This window comes from Vanessa atalanta, chromosome 13, assembly GCF_905147765.1.
Source record: "Vanessa atalanta chromosome 13, ilVanAtal1.2, whole genome shotgun sequence".
Classification (NCBI taxonomy): Eukaryota; Metazoa; Arthropoda; class Insecta; order Lepidoptera; family Nymphalidae; genus Vanessa; species Vanessa atalanta.
Window position 1 is genome coordinate 7861701 of NC_061883.1, and position 25127 is coordinate 7886827.

Sequence of the window (25127 nt, forward strand, 5' to 3'; positions counted from 1 at the left end):
CTAACATAAAATGGATACTTTATATAAAAAAATAGGAGAATACAGATATTTATTTTACAAAAAAATATTACATAACACATGTTTCTGGGTTAGATGGTAGGGTAAATACATATATAAATTATATGCAAGTACGTATAATGGAAACCAATAGAACCTATATTGCAATAATAATATATAATTTCTATATTTTAACAATGTATATCTAACATCTACTAGAATACTCTATATTATATTATACTATGTATGCAGTATGCTAGCAGATAAAGAAACTTTGGTATGTCTGCTATCATTTAAACTACCTTTGTTGTATTAAAGTACACCAGCAAAAACTAAATCGTTTACCTGAGAAAGCTTTGTATGAATGCTCACTTAAAAAAAATTATACCTGGCTTCCCTCGACAAGGAGAAGAATATTTTTTTCACAAGTATTAATTAATATAATGTATTTTAATAAGAATAAAGTAATTATTGTATTTCTGGTCGGTTCTGGAAAATACTGGTGACAGTTTTACATTTAATTTAATGTTTTGAAATTATGTTTTAGACTGTTTTAAGATAGTACTTATATATAGTAGGTAGGGAACGAAATACTATGTAAATTTAAAATTTTGTTATACTGGTTTTATTTATATAATAAATAGAAACTTTTCCAATCTTCCAGATTAATGTTTAATTTTTAAATATTTTTTATAGTAACGCCAATTTTATACAAAATACATAGATTCGGGTATTGCTAGTCATAGTTACGAAATATTTCATTTTCGTCGCACAATGTTATCATTGTCTTATTAAACATAAGGCACTGAAGTAATAACGAGTGTTTATTAAACACTTTTTCGCTTCTTCGAATGTTATGGCTATGTGTATGGCCTGTAATCATCATATAACAGAAATTTGATCCATGTCCTCTCTTTCAAGTCGGCCATTGTTTCTTAGTTACGATTACGATATGATACGATTTCTTTCGTGATTTTCAAATTTACTTTATATACATATGTATTTGCATCATAATATTTCAAGTAAGTAGGAAGATAATTGACGTCGGAATTTTTATAGGGTCAAAGGTTATATCAATATAATTTAAAATAAGAACACAAAATAGTAAATAAATTAGGTGATACAAAAATAGTCAGATAATACATTATCGAATAAATACCTATCGTTTCAGTCCACGTACAAATATAATGTTCGAATCTTTAGGTATACTTTATATATACTTACTATACTACTTTATATAACCATGCAAATAGAATTAGTGTTATTTGATTTACGCATGAGTTTTTAATGATCCGAAACAGAAAGACAGACTTAAACAGTACTGCATAAAAATAGGTTATATCAGTAAATAATGTCATATTATAAGAAGAGAGTTATTCGGTACGAGAAAGATGAAACAAAGATGTCTGTGAGAGGGATGAATGACAAGAATAAGGATGACAAGAATGAAGCGAGCAACCGAGCCTAAATATATTATATTATATTTAGATTTTTACTTTATATTAAACAATTCATATAATTGAGTGTTATTTTATACCGTTTCTAGTTAAATTATATTATATTATGGATATTTATTTCAAGCAGACAATATTAGACAGATAACTGAACCGTGGAATCAATTATGAAATATCGGTAAGATAACTTTGATAATCCTATATTAAATTGTTAGGCCTGATTATATGGAACTTCTAAATATATGACACATTCTTAATGTGACGTTCATTTTTAATATTAGGTAATCTATAAATACTGTGTATTCATTGTTTTATAAAACTGGATATTATCTGTAAAAACCTAACACATTTGTTTGCTTTTCATGATATAGGTATAAATTTTCCATTCAATATAGGTGCGAAAATTATGTTATGTTTTCATTTGACATTATAGAGTCAGTATTGAATTCTTTAAGTTCTCAAAATTAAGTAAACTCTAAATTCATATTAATAGTTCGTTTATATTGTGTGGTTTATATTTAAGCTTTTTCTTTTTATTTTGCAAACAATTTACTCTAATTGTATTTAACAATGTTCAGTTTTGAATAGCTTTATAAACAGACTATTTTTAATGACGGTATGTGTTTTTCCGATACTTAAGTCCTGATGACTGTTCTTGCTACGGAAAATCTATATAATGATTATCACCTACCATAGATTGACCTCAGATAGAAATGTCTGGTGAAAAGTTATCAGCAAACATAACCCGTTTAAGTGTATCTTATCTAGATTTTATAAACTATGTACATATATAATATTTTGATATTTATTGCTAGAGGTCATTTTGTATGTATTTTTTTGGTATTGTTGATGACAAGATTCGTCACAAAAATGCTTCAGGAAATAGAATCAATCGGAAATAATAAACTGTTTAAGGACTCAATTATAATTAAACTAAGTGCATTCACTTGTCGGTATTTCAGTAAGATAGGGCTTGCACAAAATCTTATTTTAAATGTGCGTTGGCGTCGCTGCATCACAGTTATATTCGCTTGCGATTATGCATTTCAACATCGAAGGCAGCGTTACTGAGATGTGAAGCAAGCTATATCAGTTGAAACGTGATTTTGAAAACTTTATAATTTATAAGCGTTCGTAGCTATAATTTTGTATATACTAATTTATTTATTTTAATTGTAATAGACTTTTATCTTTAAGGCACCTTTGTTATTATTTAAATGAAAATTCAAATTATCCAAATTGTGTTAAGGATATTTCTTAAAAATAATATAGATCAATTTAGCAGTGAATAAAATGTCTTGGGACGAATTTATATGCTCTAATTTTTTATCATAATTACTATATTTTCATGATTTAGTATAACGAACATAACTAAGCACATGTAAAATTATCAATATCCTGTAAATTAAGAAACAAACAAATTCGTTCCGAGCACCCTCGTCTGAACTTCGCACTGAAAGGAGGACAGTGACGTCGACCTCGACGTTTTGAGACGTATCAATAGCTGGAAGTTGGAACGCATGCGTAACTTCTCTCTATCTGTGTGTGTTAGTGTCTGGTGGAGCACGCGGACCCTGCGTGCTACGTTGTCCCTCTCTTTTATGTATATAGCTCTGTCCTCTTCACACTCAGGCTGGGGAGGACCGATTACTCAAGTTTAAAATACCTCACTCGTTGCGTTAACCCTCAGTCGTGTTCAAACTGCGCTTCTATACGTTTGCTGAGTCTCACCTTGTGAAACGTGCGCATTTGTGACAGTATTTTGTATTACAGATATTTATATTGAACCCTGTTTCGATTCTATACATCGAGAGTATTTATCTGAATTTTGATTTCCTCGAGGTAAGAACTTATAATGATAGATTAAGATTAATATAAATGCATGAAAAATTCAATAATAGAAAAATGTAAAAAATATATTTGAATGCGTTTCAACGGTAAGAATGTATACAGAATATTCTGGTAAATCAAGTTACACTGAGGCAAGCGCAGCTAATGGCTGACATAGATGCATAAGCAAGCAAGCGCTTTCTCTTGGCCGCCCGTGTGACTCGTAGCTATTGGTGGAAGCATTTACTTTCTCACGTTTATTATTGTGTATAAATAGATTTAGAAACCGCCTACAGTTTAACTGAACTACAACGAATCAATTAAATTGCACGGAATAAAAACTTAAATGAATTAAAAATATACGGTTACTAAAATTATATTTACATTTTGTACTGTATTTTTATTAAAGTTATTTAAACCAAAAAAGGTATAAAAATATCAGGTTTATACGTTCTTTCGTCAGAAAAAGGGTCTAATCGTATTTCAGAAAAATACCGTAAAAGGCCTGACCTGTTTCTGTGTGGTATCTATACAATCTAAAAATTTTTTTGTCGGCTGCATAGTGATAAAACAAGTTTTGTCATCGAAAAGGATATGTTGCTTTCAACAGGTATCGAACCCGAACAAGTTTCCATTTGTTCGGAACTGAAAGACACTTCGTGCAGCTGTTTAAATATGATTTACCCTTGAGTAAAGATTGTGTTGTCACAAACTAACTGATTGATTATTCAGTAAATGTTAATGCTATTAATATGCATTTGGAAATCCTAATATATCGGAGCGATGTTTATGACTCAATGAATATCCTGATATATTCCATTTTTACCAAGCATATTAATTAGCTGAGGTAATTAATACGCTTCCTCAATATTGACTCAAGAGTTCTTCTGGGAAAATATCCCATACCAACTTCCATCTATTTCCGAAAACTTTCCATAGATATTACTTGTTTGGACATGACCGCGTTACAATTTTGTATATACATATTCTAAATGTATTTCGTTATCTACACGAATATAGCTTCCTCATTCATATTTCACAACAGCTAAAATTCTGGGAAGTGTACTTAAATCCCCTTTCCACAAAAAACCTCTTAAAGAAATGAAATAAGGATTTTGTATTTTTCCATGAAATTCTATTACAATTAAAAATATCTAAAAAAAACAACGGAACATCCGTCGTAATCCATTCAATGAACATGACGGATACTTCATTAATATTATCGATACCAATATTAAACAATCAATTTGTTAATAATTATATTTTTTATAATCAGTAAAAAAAAATGTTAAAGTTGAATTAACTTTAACATTTTACAATAAAAATGTCAAGGAAATCGTAAATAATTCGATTGTTTTGTCATTACTCTTTTAATGAGTTTACATTAATTAGATAAGTTTTTTTTAATTATTTAAGCATGAGTTTTGTACTATTTCCTTAATTAATTCTATAATACGTGGTATCCAACAAACGAAAGTTTAAAGGTTAATATTTCCATTGTCAGGTAGATCAATTAAGCAACCAAGATGATGTCCAGCCCAGCAATGGAATTACAAGTTGAGGAAACCCCGTTAGCGTTGCGTCGCCTCTGGAATCTTACCCGCGCCCGTCTCGCTGGTACTTCTACCGCTTTGGACGAGGAACAAGCGTTGGTCGAGACTTTACCTTCAGCTCAGGTACAAATACTTTCAAAAAATTGTCACAGAATCATTTGACAAAGTACCTATAAGGCTTTTCATTGATTGTCAATTGTATATTTTGTACCACGTTATTTAATTTCACTTTTGTTTTGAAAAGCTATAGATTTAAAACAAATTATAATGTTCTAAAACTTATTATTAATAGTTTTAGGAAGTAAATTATTAGACGATGATATAACGGTAATTATATTCGTATTCTAATGTAAAATATTCAATAAGATTCGGTTTAAGAAAAGGAAGATCAGAAACGTGTTTTAACATAATTTAATATTTATTATCAACGAATATAATTATCTATTCAATCAGAAAATATACACGTATTAATGTAATACCGCTTATGTTAATGAGAGAAGGTAGCAGTAATAATTACTTTAGACGTTGTAAAATTGATTGTTGATTGAAAGAGTGATGAGCATGAGCGTAGAGGGAGAGAGGGGGAAGGGTGGAGAGTACGACCTAAGAAGACTTGGATGGAGTGCGTGAGGACGGATATAAGAGAGATGGATGTGAACGATCAGATGAAGAATAATAAAGGAGAATGTAAAGAAAAGACAAGAAAGATTGATTAAAATGCTATCAGTAATTAATTATACCAGTAGAACGGTACAGAAAAATATACAAACAATAAAAAAAAATGTAAAAACTGTAAAACATGTTTGTGAAACTGTGTTTTATAGTATTTATATAAAGTATTTTTTATATCGTTATTCTATTGTTAAAAAAATGTGTTTTGGGCGCAAGGAAATTTAATTAAAATAGCTAAGAGATTAAATGTTAAATTGAAACGTAAGATAATTTTTAACAGTTATGTCAAGCTGAGCAAATACATTAAGGCCATACTGACCTCGTACTTGCCCTTCATGTGCCAGAGATATCGAATATAATGGAATATTGAATACGGAAATCGAAACTATTTTTGTCACATTACTAGAATTCATAAAATGTCTCCTTTTAACTGAGTCCAGGGCTATTGTTTTTATTTTATCTGACCTCCTTTTGATATCGTAAATGACCGTTATCTGCGAAGATTAGCTCAGATTCACCTCATGACATGACATCTTTACTACTTCATTTATCACTAAACCAAGATTGTTCGTTATCCGTATATGAATTAGGTCATCTAGTAACGATAAGTGATTTTCAAACATCAAAGTTAATCGAGTTCCCTATAAAATATGATTTTTATTCTCTAGGAGCCGGAAGGTACACCAAAAAACTGTATACCGAATTCTTGTGAATATGAAAGCGATGGCGAGGAAGCCTTTCCAGAATTGGATACCCATGTAAGTATTATTTAAGATTTTAGATGATTGTAATAAATTTTAAGAGTCGAATATTCGAACGAATTTTTTTATACAAAATTAAGAAAACGATTATTTACAGTTTTCCGGTCCGATCTTCAAATATTTTGAGATTTATAGTTCTAGTTTTTTTTCTTCTGTTGTTTACCATGTGTTTCATCGCTAAGATATTTTGTTCATATAAAGTAAACTAGATTCAAACTAATTCTAAAAACGATACCCAGCGTTTATTTTATACAAACTTGCCTAGTTTGTATAAAATATACATTATATCCTCAATTTTCCTGGTCAATAGTAACGCGAGTTTCTTGTTCATATTTTCAAATAATTTCGCTTCACTTTGTTTAAAGAGCAGTTTTTATAAGATATTTATATATTATGTAAAAAATATGAACAGCCGCACCCATTGATTTTAAGTTACGTTTTTATTTACGTAAGAGTCCAGAGAATTGTTTAGGTAATATAAGCCGCTAAGTACATTCATTTGATTATATGCTATTTTCATCCAGACGTTTTCCAATGCTTGGCTTCTTATTGATACAGAATTTGTTGCGCTTCACTGCCCTATTATTCACAGAGTAAGGTCAATACCATAAACTAATCTAAAGTTAGTCTTGTATCTGCTTCAATGTATTTCTTTATTTAGATATACAAAGCAATTCCTGCTTCAGTTTTAAGCCGACTTCAAAAAGCTTCCTTAAATTAGGTATTATTTGTTTTGTTTTTTTTTTTTCTGCCTGTCTCTTTGTCCCTTATAAACCGATTTTATGATTCATTTTCAAAGAATAGATTACAATTAAAAAGTAATCTCGGAATAACTTTTTTTTTATTATTGCAATAAGCGTAGTAACTACTGGAATTGTCATGTGCTTATAATAGGTAATAAGGTACTCGCTGCCGATAGTTACATAACTGATTTTAATTGTTTTTTTTTTTATGAGGTAGATTATAATTTAAAGTATGAGACAAAGCAAGTCAAGTTTGTTATTGTACTTGTTTAAAAAAAAAAAAACAAAACAATAATTTTATATTGTTTCATAAACAATTTTTTTAACGATCCTAAAATCAAAATAATTTTTTCCTTAGTAGTAGTATCAACAATAAGATAATATAAATCAAACTATTTTTCCGATATCGTTTAATAATTTTTTGTAATGTTTTATCTTTATATTATATAATTTTTTGTCTATTTACACGTTGAACAGTCATATATCAAGGATAGCGGCACTGTGTTTTTTTTTAGTATTCACGAGCACTTGCGTGGGTTATGTTAGTTAACATACGCGCCTGAAAACTATTATGACTGGAAACATAAAAATAGACCGAACATTCTTTCAGATGGACTTTGGTCGAGATAAATCGCAGCAATTGACTCAATTGAGGTCGATTACTTAGATGCGCAAATAGTTATTATAGTTGTTTTTTCAATTTGCAATGTCAAACTGAATGAGCACCTACAAATCATTAACGAATGGCCTTTACGAAACACTTGATAATAATTAATCAAATCAAATATATATTTTAAATAGATTGTTATATGTTCGAATCATCAGCTTTGATTATTCAAAATGTAGATTCCATCGAAGCAAAAATCGATTTTATTTAACTATATTTGTCCAACAAGTTAATTAACACGAGAAGAGTAAAGTAGAGAGCAAACATTAGAGTTAAGGAGTAACAAAAGGCTTTTATTTACAATTGAAATTATATTAACAATGACTTTCATTTTGTTTCATGGCAATTCAAGTATAAATGTGTTCAGATCCATATATACACCTATACAGCTAATAGATACTGCTTTATTCAATTTATACCAAATTATAAAACTATGTGTACGTAACTAATAACGAAATATTGCAATTTTTTTATTACATAATGCACTTATAATTATTAAAATTTGAAATAATTGTCACTTTTTGGCCACTAAGTTACGCTGTTCTTTTGTAAAATATGCTGCAATTTATTTTTTTAATTTGACTTGCCAAGTTTTTTCTCAAACATTGTGTTGTACTATAACATTCTGTGCCAAGTTACGTTTACTAGACATAGGTATAGGAGAGGATATAATTAACTTGCTTTATTCTCTTTGGGAGCGGCTAGCAGAATAGTCACTTATTATAATTGACCAAAATCAATTTAAAACAAACAATGCTTACAACCTTAAACTGCAACGAATATGACTGCATCTGCTGCAAGTGTTTCGGTATAGACTATATTGAGGTAAAATTAAGGATTTTCCTCATAAAATAAGAACATTTTCCACATTATTAGATAAATTGTTTTTACCGCAAATAAATTGTTAAATATTTCTCATTGCTTGTCTTTATAGGATCAAACTGAACAAGCAACGAAGCCTTCGTGGTCTTTATGGTCAGAGAGTGCTTATGAAAAGGAGGTTCTGTTGGATGCTAGTACACTTGGAGATGTTCCCGCCGTTTACCGAGTACCTGCTCCGGCAGCCCATGAAATGCCGGTCATAGGAGTCTACATCGATGCCCGAGTCAGAACCGGCTTCAGATACAAAATTAGACCCATGCAGGTGAGACTAGAAATATCGATAAACTTTTTTGAATGCTCATCACAAATCGTTGCCTGGTTAAGAATTCGTCGCTTTGAATAAGATTTAAATGAGAAGTGTTGATGATTGCTCTATTCATAGTAATAAGAATAGCAATCTTCCACATTTCATTTTATATTTTCAAGAATAATATATACTGAGAAATCTATAATATTTTCTTGCATATTTCATAGCAACGAGTCTTAAACCTCTTTCGTTCAATGTGGCTTGATTCATCGATTCGTCGATAGTTTATAAGATTCAGCTTTTGTACCATCATTGTGATGCTTATCGACTCGAAACCATCAGGAAAACTCAGAAGATCCATATTATCAAGGGCAAAATTATTTACTGAATTACGAAAGAAATGGCTAGTTTAAAATTAGAATCTACTTAAATTGAATTCAGGACTTTATTAGACGGCTATCTTTTAACAGAACATTGTGGTTCATGGATTTTAATGATTTTTCATAATTTTTACGATGTGAGAATCTGTTTTTATTATTTTATTGACGTTATTCATGTTGTAAATATTAATTGTTTTTTTTTTGTGATTATATGTAGAATGTTTTTGCAAGACTATTTTTTTCAGAAATCAGCTGGATGGTGAGTTTGTTTTCAGATAAAAACTTGCAATAATATTCATGAACGAAGCGACAATTCAAAGTGTATTGAACCGTTATTATTAAATATATACGTAAATAATTATAACGGAAAATACAATAATATATTAAGAATTTGCGCAAAGTTTTACATCATATGATCACAAACGAATATATTAGTATACTGTTTAATTTTGAATCTTTGTTACACAATATAAAGTAAGGTTGTCATGTACGAATTTTTCGATTTTCAAATTGATCTCTTTGCTTTTATTTTTAAGATAATTTTCTTACGTTACCAATATATATCAATGAATCATTTATTTAACATTTCAGTGTTTTTCAAAATTAATTTTATTGTGTCAACCTTACAAAAAGAAAATGTTAAAAGATGCTGTTGTAGTGGCATATAACGTTTGTATTTATATTTAAAACAAATTTTATTGTTTGTCCGAATTCAATTAAATTAAACTACTAGCTCATTTCAGCAGTTCAAGTAAATTGGGTTACATTAGGTTAGCGGGGTGTTAGACAGTGAGTAGCAGTGTCCGTTGCTGAAATTTACAGAATGAAAATATCATCAACGACCAACACTGTTAACTTGCGCGTGTTTGCCACTGGTTGTGTGCCGTTGTAGGCGATGGTATGTGGATCGTCCAGTTTTTCAGACCTACGCCCAGTGAGGCGCTCACAAAACAATCTTCAAGAACGCTCGCTGACACCCGACAGGTCAGACTGACATTCTGGCTGGCGGCATGTTATAGGTAAACCATAAGTATCATTCATAAGGGCTTCATGCCATTATTTTTCATACTTTACCGATAAAATTAAAGGAAACACTCGTATGATTGAATTTTTAATATTACTTTAAGTATCTATACATCTAACCCAACATTTACATTAAATATTTATATGTGTATTGAATACTCGTGAAGAAAAATCTTCAAGATATTCTTTAAGTAATTCGTTTTGTTATATCTATGATAAAATAAATATACATACATAGTCTTACAGCCCTTTTTAGGAGCAATGTATAAATCATCTGTTTAAATTTTCCAGACTTTGGACGCCCAGCCTCTATCACTGAAGCCAAGATACTTGTTCGGAGGCAAGGCCCTTACTCTGCAAGCGATCGGACGTGGATTTGCTCGGCGGATGACATTTGAGCCCGTGGATTCAACTTTGAATGACAATAACAATTACTTTTGGACTGACTCTCGGCCAGAAGGATTTGTCTTTGAGATCGAAGCAGTCTCTGCTGGTGACAAATTTACTATTTATGATGCTAACCATGAGCCGCAGGGAATACTGGAAATAGTACAACAGCAGGTATTTTTTTTTTGTTTTAGTAAAACTTTAATGATTGATTATCAGAGTGCAAACAATAGTATATTAATTTTTTATTTTTATTTTTATAGAAAAATCAAATTGAGCTTGAGCAAAAAATCGCTGAAGACGGATCAATTGAAAAGAAAGTAAAGATTAGTACGTTGTGCAAAGTGGAATGGTATGAAAACGATGGAATAACAAAATTGGTGCCAGTGACTGGCATTGCAATTCTTAAGAAAGGAAGAGGCAATGCAGTTGTTTCAAGAATTGTTAATGTTGCTATTGGTATTAAACAACTCAAGAAGGGTTACGAGCTTAAATCTGGAATCAAATCTTCATCTAGAAGAATAACCGTGAATGGCTGCGAAATTAATGACATTCCATGCCAGTATTCTGTCGTAGGTCTTGAGAGATACGAACATCCCGTTATTGGTAAGTTAAAAAAATAATAATGTGTCTTTTTTTGCCGTTTTGAATGTTATATGTATATTTAAATGAATTTATTTTTTAAAGGTACTTACGTTGATCCCCGAATTGTGCCCGGTTTCCATTACCGAGTGAGGCCAGCAAACAGCCGTCGCCTCTTATTCGAAGGCCGCAGCCTTTTATTGCAGTCAGTTGGCATGGGATATGGGAAACGTATCACTTTCCAACCTGATACCCTGAATGAACCAGAAAACTATTTTTGGTCCGACTCCCATCCTGAGGGGCTTGGAATGGAACCACGTGCTGTCCATCCTGATATGAAGTTTACTATCACAGGAAATGGAGTAAGTATTAAATAGTTTCGAAATGCATATTTTACATGTTTTTGGGTAGATGCCAGGGTATAATTAGATTTCTGTGATGGATATGCGCAGTGTTAATTCTCAAATCTGTTTATCTCACACGTTTATCAGCTGAGAACAGTTTATATATTTGTTTTGGCAGGAGAACATTAATTCTAATTTCATTTTGGATTGAAGCCATGTATTCATCTTTGTTATTATAAAATAAAAAAATATTCGTTATTTAAAAATAATTTTAACTAATTTCGTTATTTTATTTTAGGGTCAGATTGGTGAGGCTAGCGTTTTTCGCGCCGATTTACCCCAAATTGAAGAAAGAACAAAATACGTTGATGTGCCAGGAAAGAGAGGAAAAGCCGTTGAGAAGTATATTCAAGTCGATGTCACATGTCACGTGAAACTGGCTACGACAGGTGGAGGTTCAGTTGATTCAGAAGTACACCTCATGAAAGTGTCTGGTACAGCACTTGTACGCAAGGAACCGGGAGAAGCCGTCGCCAAATTATTGAAAATGTATAACGTTGGTTTGGATTCCCAACTCAACTTGTTGTTTGCACACTCACAGACTGAGCTCACCTTCCATCCTCTGCCCTAAACAGTCAGCTAGACCGGAATGGTATTGCAATGCGCGTGATGGTATTCCAGCGTCACAGAATTGTAATGTAATACCAAAAATACCCACCTGGCGTGAAGAGTTCCGTCAAATATTAACCGATTTAGTACGAGTTACAACCAAAAGAAGATGAATGTTATTGTACGATTGCTTCGGTCAATTCGGTTGTAGATTTATCTCGGCTGTATTGCATAATGGTTATATGGGCTGACATCGATGGCTTCGAAGATTTAGTAATTCCTATGAATGAATGTCTATACAAGCATTGGTACCTATGAAATGTTACTTGTTATTTCTAAAAAAATATGTATACACCTGAATTCGTGGTAGTTTAAATTTTTAAATTAAATATTATTCATTTTATATGACCAGATATTAATTTTGACATTGTTAATTTGGAGAGAGTAGAGTAAAAGACTATACCCATCTATGTTAAATTTGAAAAATTTCAATGTTGCTCCTATAACATTTATTTTGTCAATATCATTTTTGTTATTTTCTTATTGATTGTCTCGGAAAGCGTTTTTTGAATAAAGTCAAATGAATAATACGTGTAGTATTTTATTTATACCAAACATGCACATAAACTATTTAAGAGCCGGCGCTAGTCTACTAGGTACACTGAGCTTCTCCAATCCCAGAGGCATTTTCTTAGAATTTAATAAAATTTGCCAGACTTGTGACAGAGTCATGAAAATTAACTAACTATATATATATTTTTAAATTATAGATTATAAGGCAATCATTTCGCTTTATTGGATTTGCAGCCCTATGCAGACTTTGCTTTTATATCCTATACAAGTTAGCTTGATCTTTTTGACAGATGTAAATTTTTCTGATCGACATAACTTTTAATAACGAACATATAATTTAATTATTTAATAAATATTAAAAAAATACATATACAAAAGTCTCTAAAGATTCAAGCGTTATCCGAAATTTCTAAGACTTTTTATTGCTTCAAAGTAAAATTTAAATAGGAACACTGAAAATAATAGACGCTTGTAAAATGTTACATCGGTCGGACGGATGGGATTGGACACGAATAACTGTTACAAATATCGATTACAAAAAATCATTATTAAAATAGATTGTTAAGTTATTGTTACGAACGGGGGTCCTTTTGGTTGGAGTTTCTTTGGCTAGTGGTTGGGGTCTCTTTAGCTGGTATAAATCTTTTTAGAAAAAAAAAGATTTCGTGTATAAGGTCTGATGTTTTTTTTCACTTTTTGACCCGTGTTTCTTTGGGAAAGTTGTTTACTTTCATGGTCTGAACCAACTATTTAAATTTGGCGGGAGGTCCAAAAATAACCATGTAATATTAAATAGATCCTTGAATATTGACCCACCGTCGCATATCTACCCAATGTTTCATATGTCTAGATAAAGAATTTCACACACAATACTCCCACACTCTCTCGTCACAGTTACAAGTATTTAAAAACTTTATTTTTTGGACTATTAATTATTTTCTGTTTCCCATCACTAGCAAACGATGCTAGAAATGTTTAAATTTTGATTATTATTTTTTTGTCTTTATTTTGACAAAAATAACGATTGAAATTGTTTGACTGACTGTGTCTGTACAAACATTATACCTATGTATTGCGTTTTCGAATCAAAGAAGGAATAAGTATAAACAAATCTTAGATTTCAGATTTTCTTGCGATTTGCTGATTGTGAACAGTCCTAGATGAATATATATTTATTTTTAATAAAACAATGTTCCACTTCTAATTAATTACTTGAATTTAACTTCTAAATTTTTTTTTTTATAATTTCGACGAAGCTGTCGTCAACATTACGCCGTTTTTCGTGAATATCATAGATTATTATTCGAGAACCGGATCGATGATAATTCATTGTGAAATATTGTTTATTTGTATTTTTTATTTTGATATAATTTCCAATTAAAACCATCTATTATTTGTATCGAAAATCAAAAGTTTGCGAATATTAGGATTCATTTAGGCACCTTCTCATAACGTATACCAAATTACCAATGAAAATCTATCACATATAGTTTATACTGTATAATAAAGTATGTCGATTACATAGGACATCTATGTAAAATCGCACGTATTGAGCAATAGAACGACCAATTTCTGACTCTCTATTGTCGAACTCACCGTATAGATGTCAGTCTACTTATGACTGAGTGATTTCTCTGTCGGCAATAGATGGCGCTGAACTCTGTAACCTACACAGTTTTATGAGTTCAGTTGCCTCCAGTGGATGACGTTCGGTCCGCGCGTAGTATACGTATTAACGTAGTGTAGGCCTTGTTATGTCTACGTAGAGTCAACAGAAATACGAGTTAAGTTAAGCGGGAATATTCGACCGGCGAACGGCCAACACGCTGGGGGTCTCATCGCCCGTTCGGCGTACCGTGTTTGTACGAAAATCGCGATGTTCCAAATAATAACTGGTAGATTGTGAATTGGTGCGATAACTCGATTTACAATACGATAAAATTACGAACGCAACAATGGCTACAAAAAATACTAGAAGCAGTGTTTTATTATTGTGCATATTACATTGTGTCACAAGTTTCAACTTAGAACCGAGGATTCCTGTGATAAAGTTTGGCGAGCCCGGCTCGTATTTTGGATTTTCTGTCGCTGAACATCTCACCATCGACGTTAATAACAAAACAAAAAGTTGGTGAGTATAGAAACTTAATCTTGAATAATAAGTTACAATGATGTCATGTGTGAAGGTCGCTTCCTTACATGTGTTCGATATCGTTTCTCAGTTTCTGTGAATGCTAATACAATAAGTCCAATATCTTTTAAGTTTGATATCGGCCTATCGGACTTTGCCGTTATCAGAATATAGAGTTGTCGATACGTTCGAAGAGTCCGTATGTTAAATTAAAATATGTTAATTTTGTAAATATTATTCCGTAAAGTAGTTTTTCTTACATTTCAATAATTAATCATATGTTTTTATAACAGTTGAAATAAATATATTATTTATAAAAATAAAAAATGTTTTAAAAAATATTCTCTTGAAGATTGTGTCGCATATAAATACAATTTAATGAGTTTTGCGTTCCGCTAGGCTATTAGCCGCAGCACTAGTTGCACTAGGTCTACATCTAATTAACTAAATGAGTTCAATACAACGGCTCTAAGGTTAGCAACCCTTCGCTATCTTATCTTCAAAGATTGCATAAGTAACATTTACGCAAGTGAAAGTTAAACTTAGAATGTGTTAACAGAAGTCAGAAAGTATTTAAATATAGATAGAGAGCTAATAATTGTGAATTATTTATTGATCAATAAAAACTATTTTTTTTTCTGCGGTATATTAATAATTGATATTATTGCTGTATTAAAATTAATTCGTTACTATTAAAAACATATTGTAAAATAAATATAAGAATATTAAGCCTATATATTAATTCTTTTAACATGACCAACTATTTGAGTTTATATTTAATGGTTTAACAAAAATAATTATAAAATTAAAAAATGAGTTTTCTATACAAACATATGTATTATGTATGTCAAATCAAATATACCTACAAGATGCAGAATATGTTCAAGGATTCAATACAAATTAAATTAACTTGTAAAATTTTATACATTTATCGTGCATATTTCTTATATTCAAAAGTTAAATTTTCATATTTATGGTTCAGCGATTCCGATTGTCAAGTAAGAGAAAAAGGCTATTTATAATTTAAACTATGTAATTAATAGAGATAATTATTAAAAATGTGTACAGTTTATTGGCATCGGAATGCTGTAATCTTTTCAGTCGGAGTTGGCGTGGTGCACTTGGCATCAAATTGAACTAGAAAATAGGTCTTTATGCCTCTAAATAAATTATTTTAATGTCGCACTCGACAGTTTTCTGACACAAATATTGCAGAAGAAATGTAGAGCAACCCATTAGTTTTTAAGAAAGACGACATCTAAGTAAGCGAGACATTTGAGAATATTTTCTATCATATATTACTAGGGCTCGAAATACGTTTAAATATTTATCTTGAGCGAAAACGAATCTGGTCTTACGAGACTTTAAAATAAATAAACGCACTTCTAACTCCTTCATTACGAGGATACATGAGCAATTTTTTTTTATACTAAAAAGAGGAATTATTTCAAGATGACAGAATGAATGACCGTTTAATTATAACTTAATTTAAAATTTAACTTAATTTTAAAATTTACAATGCGTAACTAACTTTTTTTAAATTTTAACACGTAAAATATTTAAGTAAACTAGGTAAATGATGCACGCATTCTGCGACAATTTTATATCTGATATACAAAAAAAAACATTGAAAAATGTGTATAAGTTACATACTTATACTTAAATATCTATTATAAAGAACAAATTTAATTTCAGTTACATAAAGTACATAATTTATTTATTCATTTTTACGAAGTTATATTTATTCAATATGTTAGTTTTATACGATATTTACGATAATACACACTATACATCGAATTATAATATTAATGTAAATATTATTTTATAGTCTTGTTTGTGGGGTGAATCACGTTCAGTGCTAGACAACTTACCGTTTCTTAAGATAAATAGACGACTAGTGTGTTGGAAAGCATCCAATGGTTTTCACCGTCTGGGTGGTACGGACAATACTGTTTGTCAATATTATGTAAAACGACCGTAAGTAATAGTCATAATGGATTGAATTTTATATAATTCTTATTTTTACCGTTCTGAAATTGATAACAATAAATAATTAACGGAAGCAAAGTGTCAACCGATTTAATTTACGATATAGAGAACGCCGAATAAAATACCTACAATACAATTAGAATACAATTTTTATTTGTAACTTCAAATAATGTTTAAGGGCAGTCTGGTCGACAAATTACTCTTTTAGAAAAATTTACACCTTTTTTATACAATGTGTAATGATGGCGTCAATGTATAAGGTCTCATAGGACGTAGCTGTCATTATGTCAGTCACAATCTTTCAGTAAATAAACGAATGATATGGTGACACTATGTAAACGTCTGTAAAGAGTTTTGATAAGGTTTTGATTTGTCACTGTAATGTTAGAACGAGTCAATCATAGATTTTTTATAATCTGTGCCTTGTATTTTCTATGTTACCTTAATTTTTATTTTAACTTAATTTTGAAACAAATTTAAAAATATTCAATAAACATATACTTATAAACAAAAAAATAAAAAATATAACAGTATCTGGCGTGTTTTATATTCGACACATGTTAAAAAACTCCTAAGACGCATGTGGGAGTGCTGCCTACTATGAGTTTGTTCACAAATAAAGCGATTTCTTAAAAATTGACGGGCTCGTAAAATCGTTTGTGGAACGTATATGCCTATATTCGTATGTTCCGTTACAAGCAATTTTTTACAACGAACAACTCGAGTTTCATTTGTTTAAAAAGATGCAACTTTATAATGTTAAGAAACTCGTGGTCCTTAGGATATTATCTTTCACTCTTGAGCACATTAAAGAAAATATATTTATAAACACAAATATTATACATATAAAATATAATAAGAAATATATCAGAAACAAAGATTCCGTTTACGTAAATACGCCACACTTTTTGTAGTATACAATAAGTTTATTTCTGGTTTTAGGGTTGTCCCCCAATGAGTGATTCTTTCCAATTAAAATGTTCACACGTCATGCCCAGCGGGACGTACTCTGTCGTGAACGAATGTTCTTAGGACCCTATAATTTACGCGACGAATTCAATGAAGGAGTCGACACGATTCACTGAATGCATAGTTAAATAAACCCACCTAGCCTTTAGAGCTAAAATAACTCAAGAGAACGTTGTTAAAATTAAGTATATTTTTTAAAATAAAGAAAAGTGATTTGTAAGTCATGTTTTTGAAATTAATGTCACAGTTGATTTTCAACAAAAATCAATGTATGTACAAAATTTTTATTAAAATAATTCAGTAAAAAAGTATTCCCAATGCGTTTTTACTATCTGTCCTAAATACAGGCAGTATTGAGCAGATAACGGATATTTAACAGTAATATATATTGAAAGTATTAGTTCAAGAGCGATGTTTAAATTAGGGATAACTGGATCCGCCTACGGCTCCTAGGCGCTCGGCTTAACTTGTTTTAGGTTCCTCTGACTGTAATGAAACTAGTTAGCACTATCAACCGGAATTTAATATCAATATAGCTGTTATTTATTAGCACTTTATTTTTTAACAATAAATAACACCACAGACAATAATTTAATAATGTTTGAGTGGTAAGAATATAATTAATAAATAAAATATAATTTATGATGGAAATTTCCAGTTATTAGTTTTTATTTTATATAATTTAACACGCAGCGGTATTTTATTTCCATTGAAATCGACCTATTGACTCAGAACGTTAGTATGCAGAATGCGCTCAATCTACAGACCGATGCCTGTTTAATAAATCAATCGTGAAATGATTATTACATAGTTTGTATCAATGTTGTCGTCTCGCGCGACACATATTGATTCCTTTTTAATATTATCTACATCAACGTCAGGCGTGCCTTTTAGGTTTGCTGATGCATCTGAAAAAAGTATAGAGGACTTGATAAAAATGGTTTTCTATAATTATTAGTCATCGCTACATGTATTTAAAGAAAAATAAAGGTCTTATTATATTCTATAGTCTATATATATAATTATATTTTGCCAAAAGCTTCTTTTTTTAAAACCTAGGTATGTGCTAAGGTGCCCAAAATAGCATTTCATACATCACCCTTAAACTAAATACGAAACCCATGAATACCCGTAAAAATGAATACGAGTATGTGATCGTATTGCAAATAGCTCGTTATCCATGGGATAGAAATATCGCTGGTAAATAACGTTATCATATCTGTGTAACCCAATTCGCACCACATCTGCTCATGCTCTACATAGCTGTCAATAATCTTCCGCCGATCGCCATTTTGTTTTTTGACAAATCACAGATGCATACATTGATAAAGAGATATAATATTTATTTTCATATTATACGTACATATTATACATATGCGGGGCGGGGAGGTTTAGGTGTTAGGTATAATTACTGAAATAAAATAAGGTGACGTATTGGTGAAATGATTAATTATTAAATAGATGCCGTTATTTCAGAGTTTATCAATTAAAATCATTTTTTTCCTCTTTATAATATTAGTCTAGATAGAAGTACGAAAATAATTAAAAAATGAAATGATGTGCATACAAAGGTGTTACAATATTTTTGGTACAAAAATAGAATTTCTGTTAATCAATATTGTAATATCGCAGATATACCAATCGTAATGTTTGTTAATAATTCAAGTAACTTGTTAAAAAATCACGGCCAAAAGATAAAAGAGTAAAATTTTCGGTCCGTCGCACTCGCTCCGAACATCGTTGGTTTTATTAGTTTATTTTTTGTAGCAGGTCTTCGCGTTGTCGTTTTATTTTGTTTTGTGTGCCAGCCTTGTACGGTGTGTAGCCTTCGTTAGCGACAAGGTCACAGTGGTTTGCTCATACTGACGGACCTGTTAAGATTTTTTGTAGTGACTAGAAGTCGCGTCGAACGATCTTAATAAAAATATATATTTTTATTGACTCTTACTGCCCAGACTGCTCAGTTGTTGCAAAACAGCTCTGTCATATACTCGTTGGTAATTATATACTTTCATAAATTGTTATGCGATTACTAGTAACTATAAATTATAGGGACGTTATTTTTAATCGCTACAAGCACGCAAAGACCTACAAGTAAAGTGCGATAAAGCAATGAGACATGGCGCCCGTGTTAATTTACCCGGTTATCTCGCCAGATAAATAGTGATAATCCCTATGATATCATATTTGGCGACGGTGCTGCCCTCTGCTTATTTAGTTCAAGGTTACATACAATAAAGTCCACTTTGATGAGAGTAAAATTACCTTAAGTGTAATAAGTAAGCTTTTTTATAGTAAATTTGTGTCAAATATCCCAGAATAATATAAAATAATTAAATGTACGTATAAATCCTTAACGATTTAAGTGTTCTACATAAACTATTAAAAAAAACTTGTAGCACTGCTGACATGCTAGTAACCTTGTCGCCCCCAGGAAATCCTAGATTTTTAATTGAAAAATCTAATGAATACATAATTAAAAAAAATAATTAAAGTTTAAATGAACGTAAAATCTTCTTTATATTTGAAAAAGTTTCCTATTAACTGAACATGTTCATGAAATCTTTACTCAAATGTATATAATCATTGGTCCAAAGTCGATTGACATGTCTCCAATACAACCTCTTAAACTGTACTGTGCCACTACTATCATATTATATATTTGAAAGTGGTACAGATGAAATGAGTAGTAGACGAATCTCAAACGTAATATATAATATAAAACTATATAAATATTTATAAATTTATTGCTATATTTTTTTAACTTTGAGAGTTCTCCTGCAGCGCGCAGGTTTATGAGTCCCATTGATTTATTGTTTTTATACATAATATATTATAAAGTCGTATTTTATTTAAAATTAATGGCTGTCGAATAATTTATCTGCAGTATGGTAAGTTCTAACCACATTGCACCGACAACTATGGGTTCTAAGATATTATTTTTAAAATTATGCTGGCTTACTCGAGTTTAGCGGTAGATTAACTGATGAATGTCTGGTATCTACCCAAGAGTTTGCACAAAGTCACAAAGATTTAATTAATCTGTTAAACTTATATCTATACCTAAATTTAAGCCAATAAGATGTTTAATATTTGAAAAATTATATGTAGGTCTTGTATTTTTAAATACAACTGTAAACTATTACGAGAAATGAATGTCTTGCAGATTTCATGTATGTTTTTAAGACATGATGTGTGACATTTAAGAACGAATCCTACTTTTTTTTTTAAACTTGGCACTTATTACATTGCGAAGTGTCTATATAAAGTAATTTAGCGGCTGATATGATGTTTCACCTCAAATGAGCTGAGTTCCCAGGCCATTGTCGGGATGCCTTTTATGGACACTCGTTCACAGGCTGTCGCATCAGGAGCTTTCATACTTAAGTAATAGTAGCCATAATGTCGTGGCTTATTAATAAGTAAATGCGTTTCCAGTGCTATTTAATACTTTGATCTATTTCAATATATACTTAAACCATTTTATAATATACATTTGCACCATACTATTAAAGCTGTAATTTTTAATTATCTTATTCAACGTATTTTACTTTCTACCCATAAAAAAACATATTTTATTTTAACATCAAATTTTAGTTGATCTTTATTTAATTTATAAACAATCACCATGTATACCATCGAAGTCGCAAAGGCACATTCCCTCTAATTGGATGTCTGCGCAACTTAGCCCTCTATGGACTGTACCACTGTCTAACGCTGACCACTTTCGCTAAAAGTGGTGGTGAATTCCGCCGGATGTTTTTTTGACTAAGGTGTTTTTCAGAATTGTATTTGCTGTACATGTTCTTATATCTGAGTATGCCATTACGTACAGCTTATGTGATTTAAAAGAAACATACAGACAACAAAACCTTTTAGCTTTCATATTAATACTTGTTACAATAAAAAAATTTTGTATGGTACAGACGTGACGGCTTCATGATGTATACAGCCAACTGGCGACGGATTGATATAATTATAAAATACATTTGTAAATTGTACGTACAGTTGCTATTCCTGGATAGACTATTTGGGACGAAACAGTCAATCTAACAATACATTAGTTTCCGTGTAACAGTTTAGAAGCGGTTAGTCACGTGCTTTCGTATTGAATTTCAATTGCTACCTGTACTTAAAAGTTTTAACAACCAGAGACGTACTAGATAGAATAGTATACAAAGAATACACTGTTCTGTTTAACAATTTAACTTAATAACTTAGCTTTTTTTTTTTAAACTTATTTATGATTATAACTCAAGGAGCTTCGTTTGACATCTCATAAGGCATACATTACCGCGCCTTTTGTACATAACCCCTTGTTATGTTAAATACGTACCTTCGTTAGAACACTTAGAACTTCTGACATTCACTGAACAACGATATAAATATTTCGTTACATTTGTAGTGACGTTTTACATTTACTGCATTGCACATTGTATTAAGTACCTACTTTGTTAAATTTATGTTTGAACATAGTCGGCATTACGTTTAATGTATATTTCACAAACAATCACTATAAATTAATAGAATTTTGTCTTATATAATGATAATTTCAAGTATCGTATTCATGCTTCCGACTTCAAGTATTTAAAAATGACACAATAAGAAAAAATGTATTCGTACATGATAAAAGGAGCAATGTACACAAAGTATCTTAAGACCGCCATTTCTCAAAGAGGATAATTCCGTGCTAAGTACAGTTGATATTCAAAGCTTTTAATGTAAAGGTGTTGCGTTCTCAGAACCGTGTCCAAAGTTAACAAGTTCCCCGATACAATGGACCGCAGGTATAATCTCTGTGCCGGTCTGAGGGTATTTGTTCATAACAAGTATTATTCTTAGCGGTTGAGTTATGCATTACAATTAGAATTATACCACTTGAAAGAGAAAATATTAATTTTCTATTCGACTAACGAAATAATGTTCTTCAAAACAGAACATCCTAATAAAACTTCTATTTAAGCTCTCATTAAGGCAATGTTGATAGGACTTTGAGCGAGTTATGTACTACACAACCGCAACCATAACAATTTCTACCGCCGAACCGCAATTAGCATTGTTGTATACCGATTGAAAGGGTGAGTGATCCAGTGTAACTGTATGCACAAGGGACATCATATTTTAGTTCCCAATTTTGGTTGCGTAAGTAATTAGTGTTGTATGAAATAGTTAATACTTCTTACTTTAGGTGTACGATTTCTCCCTCCGATTACAAATATTTAAAAATATATATATATATTTATGGAATTATGCAGCTATAGGAATAAATAACAGGAGTCAAAGGTTCACTTACTATAAATACTTTATGTATTGTTTTGATAATTAATTAAAATTAAACTCGCACTAGGACAGGAGACAGCTGCAAAAAAAACAAAATGTTCTTAAAAATACCGAAAACTATGCAAACGGTTCAAATCTCGAAAGTTTCTTATAATCTGTACACTTTTCAGGTAGGTTGGTAAAAAAAATTTTCGAGTCCTATAAATTTTTAAGTATTATGGGAGATCTAATAAAAATTCAAGTGATTTATTTTGGACGAGATAAGTAAAGTCCACAAAAGTTGTGTTGACTTGTTGGAATCTTAACGAAATCGTTCAAAATTTGAAAGTCATTCACAGACACGGCTACAGGCGTCCAATTATCCATAACGATCTGTAGTTGAATGTAATTCGGTCCATCTGACATACTTTTGGAGGAGCCTTTAGTAAGATAATTAATATTAAAAGTGATGGTGATTGAAATTCAAATTAAATTAATAAGGTTCTCATTAATTTTATGTAAGTATTTTTATAACTAAATAATATAAATTAATGATAAAGGAATGAGGCATACATCTGAATCTTGTTGAGTTTATTGTCCGTGTTAAAAACATCAAAGTATTAAAATGTCACAAAAATATTAAATGGTTTTAGAAGAATTGAAAATAGTGTTCTTAAAATTGCTTAAATTGCCGGTGAGGCGTTGTGTTAGGCATCTGGCTAAGTACCACCAACTCACCTTTTATTGTACCGCCAAGCAGCAATACTTAGTAGTCTTGTGTTTCGGTTTGAAGGGCTAGTGGGCGAGTGTAACTACAGGAACAAGGGACGTAACATCTGAGTTACCCAAGGTAGGTGGCGCATTGGTTATGTAAGAAATGTTTAAAATTTCATCGCCAATGTCTATAGACACTGGTGACCACCTACCATTAGATGGCCCATTTTCCCGTCACATAAAAAACACGTACCCATAAAAAAAAAAAAAAAATTCAAAATTTTCGTTCCTTTATCTATAGACACCTATCGTTACCTACCTATAGGAACCTTTCCAAAGGTTTTTCCTTTCGAACTTCGATAGGTTACTAGAAATATTTGCAGGGTCGAATTACCAATATGTTATTTTTTTCTTGATTTTCTATATAGAACTTTTCTTATAGAACTTTTCTTATAGCGCATATTACAAATTCTATATAGAACTTCTATATAGAATTTGTAATATGCGCTTAAATCAACAATGGTATCAAAATGCAGCGATATCAAACTACAGTTTATCAGATAACACGCCGATTAAATTGCATTCTTGTGGTAGGAATACAGTAAATATATCTAAGCAATAACAATATTGTGAATATTGTACATGTACGAAGACTATTCACACATGTAATCATTTTGTGCATACTCGTAAGCGAGTATGCTGTATAAATAATAAAAAAGTGGTTCAATAGATTTTTTTTAAATCTTTATTACTATGCCTTAGTAATTCGGGTGGTACTTAAAACGTGCTTTTATTGAGCTATTAAGTTAACTGATAGTATAAAATCCATATTAGATTTCGATGAGGGTTCTAACCATTTAATTATTATTTATCATTATTTATTATTACTATATATATTATTACTATATATGTTATGAAATGATTAACACGATGAAAACAAAACCATTTGCGGTGTATTCACCGCAAATATTTTTGAGGAAATCTCATCTTAAAGCATTAGTCAGAATATAAATCCAAGGAAATATTAAAATGACTCACATGTGTTTGCTTAGCCATTCGTACTTCTAACTATAGATAAGACTTTATTTCCAAGAGCAAATATTATAGGCATATAAAATAGCGACTGGCGTGTCAGCTTCCAGCGCCTGTTCTATCTATCCGTTAAAATACTTGATACGAAATAAAACAGCATGTGTAAAACTGGTTACTGTATTGACCGTTGTCTTTATAAGAATTTAAAATAAAATCTTAATATTAATATAATTTATTTGCTTAATAGTAAATTACAACAAATTTTACTCTAATGATAATTTATTAAGTATTAATTGTTGCCCGCGACGTCGCCCGTTTTAGGGATTAGT

General features: G+C 30.9%; 2 protein-coding genes across 4 annotated transcripts in view; both read left to right on the forward strand.

Moving 5' to 3' along the window:
- The first annotated feature begins 3131 nt into the window (after positions 1 to 3131).
- Positions 3132 to 12721, forward strand: LOC125068446. 2 transcript variants are annotated; one of them, XM_047677562.1, is made up of 8 exons: positions 3132 to 3293; positions 4786 to 4957; positions 6175 to 6264; positions 8612 to 8821; positions 10501 to 10770; positions 10860 to 11202; positions 11284 to 11540; positions 11821 to 12721. In XM_047677562.1, exons 2-8 carry the CDS (start codon positions 4808 to 4810, stop codon positions 12151 to 12153), a joined length of 1653 nt encoding a protein of 550 aa, XP_047533518.1. In that variant the 5' UTR covers positions 3132 to 3293; positions 4786 to 4807; the 3' UTR covers positions 12154 to 12721. The 2 variants fall into 2 exon arrangements, with proteins under 2 accessions (XP_047533518.1, XP_047533519.1); XM_047677563.1 differs by lacking the exons at positions 3132 to 3293; positions 4786 to 4957; positions 6175 to 6264 and adding an exon at positions 8349 to 8502.
- Positions 12722 to 14400: 1679 nt separating this feature from the next.
- LOC125068445 (integrin alpha-PS1) overlaps positions 14401 to 25127 on the forward strand; it is a 64200-nt gene continuing 53473 nt past the window's right edge. For both annotated transcript variants that reach the window (XM_047677560.1, XM_047677561.1), the window contains exon 1: positions 14401 to 14835. In XM_047677560.1, the coding sequence (XP_047533516.1) occupies positions 14660 to 14835 (176 nt within the window). In that variant the 5' untranslated portion in view covers positions 14401 to 14659. The remainder of the gene's footprint in view (positions 14836 to 25127) is intronic.

Coding starts and splice junctions, on each gene's coding strand:
- LOC125068446 (XM_047677562.1), top strand. CDS start 4,808: ATGATGTCCAGCCCAGCAATGGAATTACAAGTTGAGGAAACCCCGTTA. Junction 6,265..8,611: donor TTCCAGAATTGGATACCCAT/GTAAGTATTATT, acceptor TTGTCTTTATAG/GATCAAACTGAACAAGCAAC. Junction 11,541..11,820: donor TTACTATCACAGGAAATGGA/GTAAGTATTAAA, acceptor ATTTTATTTTAG/GGTCAGATTGGTGAGGCTAG.